General features: G+C 31.4%; 2 protein-coding genes across 3 annotated transcripts in view; one reads left to right on the forward strand and one right to left on the reverse strand.

Moving 5' to 3' along the window:
- LOC127713119 (39S ribosomal protein L44, mitochondrial-like) overlaps window positions 1-8674 on the reverse strand; it is a 104440-nt gene extending 95766 nt beyond the window's left edge. The window contains exons 1-3 of one of the 2 annotated variants that reach the window (XM_052219751.1): window positions 8566-8665; window positions 3709-3832; window positions 2598-2684 (exon numbers count right to left, since the gene is read on the reverse strand). In XM_052219751.1, coding sequence (XP_052075711.1) covers window positions 2598-2684; window positions 3709-3832; window positions 8566-8659 — 305 coding nt within the window. In that variant the 5' untranslated portion in view covers window positions 8660-8665. Of the gene's footprint in view, window positions 1-2597; window positions 2685-3708; window positions 3833-8565 lie in introns of both variants that reach the window. The other variant, XM_052219749.1, reaches the window with a different exon arrangement.
- A 36-nt stretch (window positions 8675-8710) lies between these two features.
- On the forward strand, window positions 8711-13021 carry LOC127713120 (ribosomal protein 63, mitochondrial-like). Its single transcript, XM_052219752.1, has 3 exons — window positions 8711-8852; window positions 9717-9828; window positions 12809-13021. Exons 1-3 carry the CDS (start codon window positions 8782-8784, stop codon window positions 12974-12976), a joined length of 351 nt encoding a protein of 116 aa, XP_052075712.1. The 5' UTR covers window positions 8711-8781; the 3' UTR covers window positions 12977-13021.
- Window positions 13022-13302: the final 281 nt, after the last annotated feature.

Genomic DNA, 13302 nt, shown 5'->3' on the forward strand with positions numbered 1-13302 from the left:
GTCTATATATAAGAATTTTTTTTTACACAGGTAATTTAATCAATGAATGATAGATTTCTCTTAGAAGAAATTTAAAGGTCCCAGTGAATAAACTACACAGAGAAAAATAGCTATTGTATTCATTCAATAGGACAGGTGAACTTGCAAAAGTTTAAATACCTGGTCAAGATAGAGATGGCACTGTGGAAAACTTTCATTGGGTTCGCAATAAGACAACAGATTAAAATTGTTGACACATGTAACCCGAATATAATTACCTATTTGATTAGAGTCAATTACTTAATCAGGTGAAATTTACGACCCTGTCGTATTCCTTTGCCCTGAAGCACCAAACATCCAAGTTAAATGAATTGATTTTTTAACACCTGATGATGCAAAATAGAATTTATAAAATAAATGTGAACGATGTTCATTTCTACTGTATTTGTTATTTATAAAATAATGTTCATTAAAAAAGAATCATTCCAATAGTATATTGTAAATCATCAACACGCAAAATGCCGACGAAAAAAAGAAAAATTGACCAACTCGAAAATGACAAGAAGAAAATATCAAAGACTTGCCAGTCTATTACATCTTTTTCCAAGAATAATGACCCTCAAAGGTAAAAAAATAATTTAATTCTTTACTTTTATGAAAAATCGAGAAGAAGAATGGTTTCTATCAGATATCGCAATTGTTCTTCTATTGTAAATTCCGCCGATTACGGAGCACTCGAAAGTCCGATTTTTATATCATTTTTCTTAAATTGAAATCCGTTTTGACTAACTTTAATATTGATATTATTAGATACGCTCAACATGAAATATACGGAGATGCTTGTTGAATTGATAATAAACTTTCAAAGTTGAATTAATTTATTATTGTGCCGATTACGGAGCTCTCAAAAGTCCGATTTTTGTATCAATTTTCTTATTGAAATCCGTTTTGACAAACTTATTGATATTATTAGATACGCTCAACATGAAATATAATGAGATGCTTGTTGAATTGATAATAAACTTTCAAAGTTGAATTAACAAATTTATTTGTTGAATTAATCTATTTCTCAAGATCGAAATAAAGACAATTGTCTCATTGGCACTCTTATTTAAATTCACAACCAAACCTACACAATTTTCAATGTAAAGTTTACCCCACTCTCCCTATCTTCTTTCAGTAATGATGGAAATGAGACCCCTGAAATTGTAATTGAGACAGCCAAAACTCCTATACAACCACAAATACAAGCAAATAAAGCAACTCAAGAAAATCCTAACCCTACACTCCCTTCCTCCACACGAACAAGAAATCCTAGTGGGAAACACACAGTTGGTATAAATAATAATTGGTTGAAACAGTATTCCTGGTTATATTTTGACAAAGACTTTAGTGAGGATGGAACATTAGTTGATGTCATGCTTTGCAAACTTTGTAACAAGCATCAATCACACGGAAGTATTGGTAGTCAGACATGGTCTACTGTAGGTTATAAACTGTTGTGCAAAGATAAGATACAAATCCATCAAGACAGTGAACAACATAAATATGCAATAACTTTAGATATGGCACACACCGTTGATGACATGGCTTCTAATATATCTACTGGTGCACAAAAAGCAGTGAAGGATGCTCTGAAAGTTCTATTTTTCATTCTGCGCCATCACTTGCCACTTGACTTATTTGGATCAACAGTTGATTTTAGACCTTACAGGAACAGACAACATTGAAACAATGTATGGTTATACAGAGATAGAAGCTCTGGCAAATACATTTGACATGGACCCTGAAACTCTCCTTATTCAATGGCAGGACTTTATAGCTCTTGTGTCATCAGCAGAACTTACAGATCGTTCCTTACCTAGTCTGCTAGAGCTATTTCATTAACCTTGTCATAAGGATAAAAACCTATTATCTATGTACCCTCTTGTTGCAAAACTATTCAGTGTTGCAATAATACAACCACTCAGTACAGCAGAGGTGGAGAGAATATTCTCTCAGGTCAAATTGATAAAGACAAGTCACAGGGCAAACTTGAAAACACAGACATTAACAAAAAAATTAACTGTAAAATTAAACTGTGATGAAACTAAATTTGAAAAAATTCTTGATCAATGTGTGACAACCTTCTTCAAAAAGAAAAACAGAAGACTTGTCAATGTTGTTTAATATTTATTTGCATTTGAACTCTTTTTGAAAAATCTGTAGTTCTGAAAGAGAAATGAATATAGTAATGACTATTAGTGCTCTCAGATTGATTTTAACTTATATGTTCTAAATAAATGATTTTTAAACTTGTATATAATAGTATAGAGTATTTAACTTAGCTACATGCTTGCTAAAAATATGTCATTATGTGGTAATATTAAGTATTTGATTTTTTTCAGTGAGAACGCGCTAAAGTGCCCTTTTTTAAAAACGCGCCCCTCTATTTTCAAATCCTAGCTGGAACACTGTTATAGATATAAAACAATGAGTTTTTACAACAGTATAGAGCAGTAATGGTTCCACATGGTCTGGAACTTGTGAAAAAAATCCAAATCCACTGGGAATGTTTAATTTCATGATGTGTGGTGATCAAAATCAGAAAATCAAAACCAGAAACATCTCTGACTTACCTGGTAATAAAAGCTTTCCTTAAGAAGCTCTCATCAAAATCTTCTCCATATCTTTTTCCAAATGCATATATTTCTGAATTGTAATTCCTTAAAAGTAATATATTGCAAAAAGTCATTAATGATTAATTTAAAAGTTGTAATTGTTTTTTCTTCTTATTCTATAAAATATGACATTGGCAAATTTATGGTCCATTATCTGTAAATATTACATGGCCTTTTTACCAGCAAAAAAAAATGGCCCACTCCTATTTTAGGACCTACAAGAACACTGTAAAATTTATAAATCAATTTAGCAGGTTTCCTATCACTTGTTTAAAATACCTCTGCAATTTTTCTTCTGAAAACATGATTATTTTGGAAATGAAGGAAATTTCATAAATGTATTAAATATGCAATATTGATTTTGAAAGGCCTAACTTCAAACTCTTCCTTGCATAACATTATTTCCTGTTGGTCACAGTTTCATGAGCATAAGCAGTCATGTCTGCAATAGCGACTCCTAGAGCTAGATCAATTAAGCTGGGTAAAGTTGTGTAAATAGATATAAGAAGATGTGGTATGAGTGCCAATGAAACAACTCTCTATCCAAGTCAAAATTTATAAAAGTAAACAGTTATAGGTCAAAGTACGGCCTTCAACACGGACCCTTGGCTCACACCAAACAGCAAACTATAAAGGGCCCCAAAAATTACTAGTGTAAAACTATTCAAACGGGAAAACCAACGGTCTAATCTATATAAAAAACAAGAAACGAGAAACATTATGAACCACATCAACAAACGACAACTACTGAACATCAAATGCCTTTTACAGATGATGTTCATTAAGTAATATACAATTATGACACTGTACTGGTACATATAATACCATGAAAACTTAAGCCTTATTATTTCGTGTTGCTCAGTCTTAAGTTTTCTATATGGGGTTTTGTTGACCTGATTTTCTTTTTTTCTTTTTGTGTTTTTTTGCCATGACATTATCAGTTTCTCTTTGACTTATGAATTTTAAATTTCCTCTTTGTGTCTTCTGCCCCTCACCAAATTGAATACTTTTGTATGCTTATTAGAGATTGGCATGAGACGAAAATTAAAATCTACAGTAAAAATATTACCAGCATCCTGATTCTGATGGATGGAGCTCAGGTTCTGGTCCAGCTTTGATTCGTCTTTTATATAACTCTCTGAGCAAAGGTTGATATTTTCTGGAATTATTTAAACCTCTTCTTACCATGCATCCTTGAATACAAATCATCATTACAATTAAAAATCAAAATAATGTATTTTTTAATATAATAACTTTTTTACAAATTTGAGTTAATTCCCCTAATTTTCGAAATCTGTTGCTATACACTTACCATGTTTACAAGTAGAAACAATCTTTCATATTTTGGCCATGCTTGTCTGTCCTTCATGAAGTTAAACTTAAAAGTCAGAGGACTCGAATTTGTCCCTTGCAATCATCTTTTTTTCAAACAATGTGAGCAGAGGGGTTTCAAAAATTAGCCAAATTAAAATGGATTACTATTTATCATGTTTATCAGTGTTTACCTGTTGAAAGCATGTATGGTATACAGACATTCCTGTTCTAAAGCATAAAGACAATCATGACGATTGGGGTTTTGAAACTGTAGCGAGGTACTCAAAAAAACAAGGTTGCTCATTTATCATGTTTAATAATAGCAATATTTCATATCTCAATAGAAAATGATAAAATAAATCCAGTTTGTAAAATTATGATTACTAAATTTGGTCTTTTAAATAACAATGAAATAATCAGTCAGGGGAATTACTGAAATAAGTGATTTATAAACTCACTTATTTAAGTACACAAATGCAGCAAATTTGAAATTCTGTGATTTTGTAGTTTTACCAAAATTTTAAACATACAGGTTTAGATTATATCTTATTATTAGTAAAATTGAAACTAGAGGCTCTCAAGAGCCTGTGTCGCTCACCTGTATTTACTGATGCTTTGGAATTCATGTAAAATAAGGTTGAAATCATAATAAATAGTATTAGATATTAGATATTATAATGATATCTAAGATAATCACAAAAAACTGCAAAACTTTTGTAAAATTACTAACTCAGGGGCAGCAACCCAACAACGGGTTGTCGGATTCAGGGCAGATAAATCTTAATCTGATGAACATTTTTGCCACCTGTCAGATTTGCTCTAAATGCTATAGTTTCAGAGATATAAACCAAAAACTGCATTTTACCCCTATGTTCTATTTTTAACCAAGTCGGCCATGATGGTTGGAAGGCGGGGTCATGGGACAAATTTTTGAAACTAAATGCCCTAATAATGATTATGGCCAAGTATGGTTAAATTTGTCTCAGTAGTTTCAGAGAAGAAGATTTTTGTAAAAGACTACAAAAATTTACAAAAAATTGTTAAAAATTGACAATTAAGGGCAATAACTCCTAAAGGGGTCGACTGACAATTTTGGTCATGACAACTTATTTGTAGATCTTACTTTGCTGAACATTATTGCTGTTTACAGTTTATCTCTATCTATAATAATAATCAAGATAATTACCAAAAACTGCAAAATTTCCTTAAAATTACCAATTCAGGGGCAGCAACCCAACAACAGGTTGTCAGATTTGTCTGAAAATTTCAGGGCAGATAGATCTTGACCTGACAATCAGTTTTACCCTATGTCAGATTTACTCTAAATGCTTTGGTTTCAGAGATATAAGCCAAAATCTACATTTTACCCCTATGTTCTATTTTTAGCCATGGCGGCCATCTTGGTTGGTTGGTGGGATCATCGGACACATTTTTTAAACTAGATACCCTAATGATGATTATGGCCAAGTTTGGTTAAATTTGGCAAAGTGGTTTCAGAGGAGAAGATTTTTGTAAAAAGCTAATGACGACGACGATGGACGACGGACGCCAAGTGATGAGAAAAGCTCACTTGGCCCTCTGGGCCAGGTGAGCTAATAAAAAATGAACCTTTTGCTTCTTTTAAGTAGCAAGGTTTATGCCTATGATGCAATCATTCTGCTGTAAATTCTATATTTATTGAAAAATGCTATAATGAAGGCTTTACACAATGAACTAATACTTTCTTAACAGATTTTTCCCAGCAGTGGGCGTATTTTTCCTATAAAATTCAAGGTTTCATCTTACCGATTATGTAATAAAATTTTACTGTTCGCGATCAAAATTTTACTATTTCAGGGGTGTTGAAATAAGTGGGGATATTAGAATAATAACATGAATAATACTAAAAGAAGTGATTTTTTGAAAGAAAAGAGAGGTATGATACTTAAACAAGTGATTTTCATGTCATTATCCCAGATTCAGAATTTGAACAGGGTCATCACCTGACATGACCAGTCATCCTATAAACACAGACATGACAGATGTTGGTTTTGATAATTATAACAACATAATTTGTCCCTGGATCATTAGTATTGTTATTTAAAGCTACAATAAAATTAAATCACTTAGTCTAGTGATTTATTTGTACTACTTAAATAGGTGATTATTAAAGAAAGACAACTCTTATTTCCAACATTTTCTGTTTTGTCTTTTTCTGTTACTTGAATCAGTGATTTAGAAATAATTCATTTAAGTAATTCCCTTGACTGATAATTCTCATTTAATCAGCTAATTAAAAATGCCAAAACAGCTGCAAAATTCTGTAACATTGAAAAATTCTAATTTCATTAAACTTTCTTTCAAAATGACTGGAATGGGCAATTTCCAAGATTTAGACTTGCTGCCCATTTTTCTGCCCATTTTGCTGCCCAAGAAGAGAAAAACATGTTGCTATGTGCTGATATCTGGTAGAATTTGGAGACTATTCTACAATTCATAGGTTGGTTGCTGAATGTTAATCAGAAAAGCAGAAAATTATAATGCCACCTACTACTACTATGGTAGTCTGGGCATAAACAAAAAATCATTTAAGGAAAAATCTTTAATTGGGAATCCATTGACAATTCTCATCTTTTGATTCACTGGTAGACCTTGTTGTGAATCACAGTGATAATCATTTCTGGTTTTTACAATGTTGCTCTTTCAAATGTCCTTCTGTCATATAGTTTTCAAGAAACTGAGAAATACAAAAAAAATGGGTAAAATTCATCATCTAAACTAAAGAGAAGTTACTCCTCTCAGGAGTTGATATCCAATGTTTATATTGCAGATCATGTCTAGAGACACGTGGAGCAGGATCTGCCTCCCCTTCCTGAGCACCTGAGATCACCCCTGGATTTTGGTGAGGTTCGTGTTGCTTAGTCTTTATTTTCTTATGTTATTATTTTGCATGTTTTGTCTTTTTCTTGTATGTGCATTTTTGCTGTGGCGTTGCAGTCTTCACACTTAACTTTTCAACCTACAAGTCAGTAGGACTTGTGGTTCATAAATGTTTACAAGTCCCCAGAAAATTCTACAAGACCACACAAATTATTATCACCGCTGAGCAGCATGAAGCGCTGCGAACCAGCTAGGAGGGTCTGGGGGCATGCCCCCCCAGAAAATTTTTGAAAAATTAGATGCAAAATCCTGCATTCTGAGAGCTTTGAGTGTCATGTTTTGAAGATAAATTTAATAGGAATAACATTGACAATTGGAGAAAAAAGTAAAAAGTAGCTGTTATAATAATTTTATTCTCTTAAAAATTTAGAAAGAAGGTGCCTTCTCTAGAATGCTGTAACATTTTTTAGCCTCTGATGGTTCAGCTGCAGGCTTCTCATATTTAGAGCAATAAATTTGTGACTCTTATTCTTCTCGTGAATTTTAATAGTATCCAGTTTAAAGTTGTCACTACCTGGGGTCACAAACTGTGAATCCATTTTATGTTCTGTGCACCATGAACAGAACATTTTGTTTTTCAACTCATACATCAACCACGGACTTCCTTCTAACCAACTGGAAAGGAACTGACGCAACCATGTAGCGTTGTACTTTCTCTTCCTTACATTTTCATCGGCGGGGGACTAAAACGGCTTCCCCGGACGAGCTCCACCAGTACATTGCCGAAGAAACATTTTGGGAATATAAGTTAGGGGGAAGGAAACCAATGATCTGTCATTTCATACAATGTCTCTATCCAGTATTAATCGCAATACGTTTAATTCATGTGAAAAAGCGCAAAATAGAAACCGATTTATTGGTATCACTAATTACCAAAGACGCAAAGAGCGTATCAACTACCGAAAAATCTACAAGCCCAGTCGGACTTTTGAACAACAAATTTGACAAGTCCGCGGCCGATTTTACTGGCCAGGACCGTCGGACTTGTGGCTAAATTCGAAGACTGGCGTTGACAGTTCTTTTTTTATGTCCCATCTCTCTTTAAAATTTTACCTGACTGTAAAATTCAGTTTTATTGCTCAATAGAGCTTATGTTTTCTGTGTACTTATATTTTATCTTAACCATGTTAACATAAACATGATAAAGCTAGCAAACATTTGAACTTTTTTTAAACAGAATTCATTATTTGGGTATTTTGATGGGTTATTCAATTCATTGTTCAGTGCTAAAAATGTAGGGTTTTAATTTGTGTTACAGCTACTGACTATTTTTAAATAATAAATGAATTTGTGTACATGTATTACTGTTGCAAAAATGAAAATATATTGATAAGTAGAACATGTAGTACCGGTGCTATTTTAAATAATTTTTAATAGAGAATAACCCTCTTTCACAGCTAATATCTGTCTCATATGATAAATTGAGACATTTACCTCATTGTCTTTGGCAAATACAATACAATACAATACAATGCAATATTTTTATTGTCAATCAAGGACGTTCTAAGAGAGCAGTATAATTACAAATAATTTATTACAATGATTATTATTAATTCTTAATGATATATAATGTGGTTTGACCCGACCCTCCCCCTTTTATCTTATGAATCACCAAACAGACATTACATGTTTAAATTCTCTATTACGTTACATGCAAAATGATATATTATTAAAACATAATTATATGTTACACCTTGTAAACATGTTAGATGGGGAGAAATGCCACTATTATTACAAAATCGTGATAAAATTCTGCAGTGGCTGATCAATCGACAGGAGGCTGCCATTTTTATTTAAACTGGTACCTATTTCTTATTTTAAAATGAAGAGCCAAGTTAAAGAATAATTTCAGTTTAGGGTATCAGTAGAAAAAGTAGAGGTCGAAGCAAGTATGAAATGAAAGAATAAAATGAGGCTTACTCGAGTTGTATTTGGATTTTATAAGAGATACAAGAAAGTTCCTGGTTTACTCTATGCAGGGTAATAGAATATTTTAGATAAGAGACCGATACTTGTGCCTTTTATATAAATATGCATCATTATAAAACATTGAAAAATGAGACATTCCCAAAAAAGTGAAAATTAAAAGTACCTGCACAAAAAGGTTTAAAATCGAAACAGAATGCAGAGGCGCATGTTCTAGGACTAAGATTGCATTTTATATTAAATATAGACATTCCTACCATGTATGCTTTTTCAATTCATTTCCTATAGTTACATTTTTATGCTAAGACCATGAAATTTTTTTTTATAAAGTTTTTCTTTTATATACCATGTTTACTTGTGCACTTCTTTGTGGAAGCATGTGTCATTACGAATGTAACATTTCATTTTTATATGAAGGTTAATTTCTTGAATGGTCATGCGTATCAGTGTCTGTAGGCTTAAAATTGGTATATTTGTGTTAATAATAATAAAATATTGTTTATACTAGTGTGTTATTTTATTAATATGAATCTGTTTTATAGTCACTTAATTAACATGATTAACACAATGATCATGTTTCACAGCAAAAGTTGTTTACTTGTCGCACTCTACTGTGACATTATATAGTTTGTGAGTGAGTCTGCAAGCATGTGAGCATGCTTCACCATGTTCACTGTGTGATGCCTTTTCACATTCATATCTCATAATTTTTTTTAACAGAAAACATGAACTTCTAGTGGTGTATATCATAATGTTTTTTTCTATCTGTAAACAATGGTAAACGTCACTTGTTCTTCATTGTTATAACGTACAGTAATGAGACTTTTTTCTCTGGAACATTTTTTTCCAAATATAGTTTTGATCACTTACATGACTTAACAATGCTTAACATGCTTAAATTTTTTCATATTTTTTTAGTAAAAACAAAATAATACCAAAGATTTACCCTCAACACAAGGAGAGAGCTCTAAAATGGTTCTTGATCAATGAAGAAAATGAAAGGATTTTGTCTGAACCATACCTGACAGAAGTAAGTAGCAGTTTTCTTAAACATTTTATTTAATATAAAGGGGGAAATTGTATAATAGCTGTCAAATTCATGTTCATTAATTTGACTCAAAGTCTAATATTTGATTTATTATAACATATCAAAACGTACATCCAAATTACAAAAAGTAAAAAAAATAAAAACCAATTAACAATGCATGAACTCGATGATATACTAATTATCTAACGAGATGACCTCTGAATACTGCTGACAGTCATATAACTCGATATAAACATAAATATAAATAGATAGCTACCACTTGCAATTGGATTTTTCTAGGTCTGTTTGATTTCCTGTATAGGTTAAAAAATAAGTTAATCATTGTTTTTACCTGTATGAGAATGCTTTTTTGTAGATTGAATCAGTCAACGTAATATGGTTCACCCTTGTTTCATTTTCAATGTTTACATTACTTTCCTTTTAATAGCTGAACATGTCTAGTACCATGAGTACATGCATAATCCATCTCCAGCTATATATATAGGGGTTATATTAAAGATCACATGAACATGATGAATACAGATTCACATGAGGTGGAATTATTCATTTGCAAGTCAATAATATATCAGCAATATGTTTGAGCTTATTTTGACAAATTTTGGCCAAACTAACTGCTTATAATGAAGTATTATTTCAAAATTCCACTTTTATTAATACTTGAAACAAACAAATTCATATTTTAGATTTTTCTCTAGATCATAGCTTATGCCCCTTTATTCATGTTAATGTAAATTCAAATATTTTTGCTAATTTCTGCATTTGCATTTTTCAAACTCAAAGGTAACTGTCAGTCAGGGGTACTACTTATACAAATTATTTTTATTTACTTGAAGAAGTAAATAATAATATACTTATATAAGTAAATTTGTTATATTCATATTTTCTTATTAGGTTTGAATAATCTCCCCTTAATTTTCTCAAAAAATTTACTTGTATAAGTAATTTTTTTTACTATCCCTAAAATTCTCAAGTTTTGGGATGTAAAAACATGCCTTAAACAATTTTTCTCTGGTTAGCTCATAATTTTTTATTAGAGTTCAATGTTTCATCTCATTAATTCATCAAAGAAACTAATTGCGCAAAGATCTTGAGTAATTGCGCAAGGCCTTCAAAAATTGCCCCTTCGAGGCTTGTAAATGAGCAGTGTTTTGAATTAAACAGACAAATGAGATTTTCATTGTCCATGAAATTACACTTAAATGATAAGTAAAGACATCAGTGCAAAGGACAGACAATTAAAAATTCTATTAGAGCAAAGAAGTGTTGAGAAATTCAAGAAAAGAAGGTAGTATGATTTTTTACTTGTATAAGTAAAAAAATCTGAATGTCTAAGGGACAAAACTAAGCCATTAGAATAATCAACCGATACAAGTAAATAAAATACACTTGTATAAGTATATTAATATATTCTTCAAGTAAACAAAAAATAACTTGAACAAGTAGTACCACTGACTGACTGTATTGTATTTTAGCTTGGACTATTATAAACATAGGTTTTACTCTTGAGTGTGACAAATTAGTTTATCAAGTGATGCAGAATGTTGTAAACAGAATTTGTAACAGTAGAAATAAAGGTTTATTTAGGCCAAGCCCAAAATACAAAACAGTCATCTGTATTCTACATTGTAATATAAAATAAACATGATAAGCAAATCATACAATTTTAGTTGTACATGCATTAATTATCAGTAATATAAACTAGATAAGTACTTTGACCATAAATGATAAGCAGATGCATGAAATGTAATGTATAGCCACCACAAAAATGTAAGTTAGTCAGAATGGGGGACCTAGATCAGTGGATATGAGACATTAGATCTAGACCTATTGTGAAGAAAAAAGGAAACACTGAAAAAGCATGGCAGTCAATTTGCCATCATTTACAATATGCTTGTGAAAATGATTACCTGGGTATACAGTTGACTCTTGTTATCTACAAACCGACGGAGCAGTGATACAATTTCAAGTCAACTGAAAATAATGTTTGGAAGATAGTTTCTTCGTCTCTTTCTGGAATCATTCCTCATCAGGTCATCAATATAATATTAGTTCATTTGTTGATCTCTTCCTGAATAATCGGTCAATGCATACTGTATATACTGTGTATTCAGAAATTATTGTGAGGTTTTTATTATTGCGAATAATGGGACTGTGTGAGTGACACAATAATAAGAACTCACATTCTTATATCTGATACATATATATATATATATATATGTATATCGGTATGCAAATTTTCCAGAAATCACAATAATTGATCTTGCATTTTTGTCCTTTTTTCAAAAATCCCAATAATAGATGGACACAATAATTTCTGATTTTTCAGTTAAACATGTTGTAGATGCATTATTAAGCGTGGTGTACTATTTAATGTGGATTTTGTGGGTATACTTGAACCTCAAATTAAAATGCTTAATGAAATATAAATTTCCTATAGGCTTGTATGCAGAATTTTCAAAAATCAAGAAATCAAGTATCCACAAAAAATCGGTATTCACACAAAAATAAATGAATCCACCGTATACTGATAAGGAACAATGCATCAGAATTTTGGGGACTGTACTGTAAATAGGATATAACAACTCCAACATACGTCCTCGTGTTATATCCTATATGTAGGTTGATTATGTAAGCATTTTGTCATAAATATCAGTGATGCACTAATATATAGATATAAGAAGATGTGGTATGAGTGCCAATGAGACAACTCTCCATTCAAGTCACAATTTGTAAAAGTAAACCATTATAGGTCAAAGTACGGCCTTCAACACGGAGCCTTGGCTCACACTGAACAGCAAGCTATAAAGGGCCCCAAAAATGACTAGTGTAAAACCATTCAAACAGGATTATTATGACTATATTTAAAACTTTTTTTCTAAATTTTGAGCATAATAATAAGGCAGTATACTCATTTATAAAGTATTGATATCTTAAAACTCATATCTTAAATTTATACTTTCAGAAAGAGGATGAGGGCCACATGGAAGCATTAGGATTTACAAATGAGGCAAGAATTCTTGAAGCAGTGGAGAAAGATGCAATAGAAAGATGGAATAAACCAAAAGACAGAAGAATTCATTATCTCGAAGAACATTATAAACATTTAAATACCAGAAAATCGTGGGAATGAAGCTAGTTTGATTAATACAAATGAATAAAAATATGACGTAAATAATTTTTGGTTCACTTTAATATTTGTCAACCAACAATTTTTTTTAGATATATACATGTGTATAATTTGTTTAAGTTTTTCCACAAAAGGTTTTTATCCAAACCAGCCTATACAAATAAAAGCAAGTTATTGGTAATGTATACATAATTAATGATAAATGTCATGTATGTAGCATTGATACTACCAGAGACACAAAACATTAGTACACTAAAAATTTGTGAAACAGATCTATAAATGTATAGAATGGACTACGAAAGCAGTAAAAATGTCCACTGAAGAATTTA

Source organism: Mytilus californianus, unplaced genomic scaffold (assembly GCF_021869535.1).
Source record: "Mytilus californianus isolate M0D057914Y unplaced genomic scaffold, xbMytCali1.0.p SCAF_8, whole genome shotgun sequence".
NCBI classification, from domain to species: Eukaryota; Metazoa; Mollusca; class Bivalvia; order Mytilida; family Mytilidae; genus Mytilus; species Mytilus californianus.

What these genes read in the sequence shown, in the direction of transcription:
- LOC127713120 (XM_052219752.1), top strand. Translation starts at nt 8,782, where the DNA reads ATGAGGCTTACTCGAGTTGTATTTGGATTTTATAAGAGATACAAGAAA. An exon ending in CCTGGTTTACTCTATGCAGG is followed by an intron (nt 8,853 to 9,716) that starts GTAATAGAATAT and finishes ATATTTTTTTAG; the next exon opens with TAAAAACAAAATAATACCAA. An exon ending in CTGAACCATACCTGACAGAA is followed by an intron (nt 9,829 to 12,808) that starts GTAAGTAGCAGT and finishes TTATACTTTCAG; the next exon opens with AAAGAGGATGAGGGCCACAT.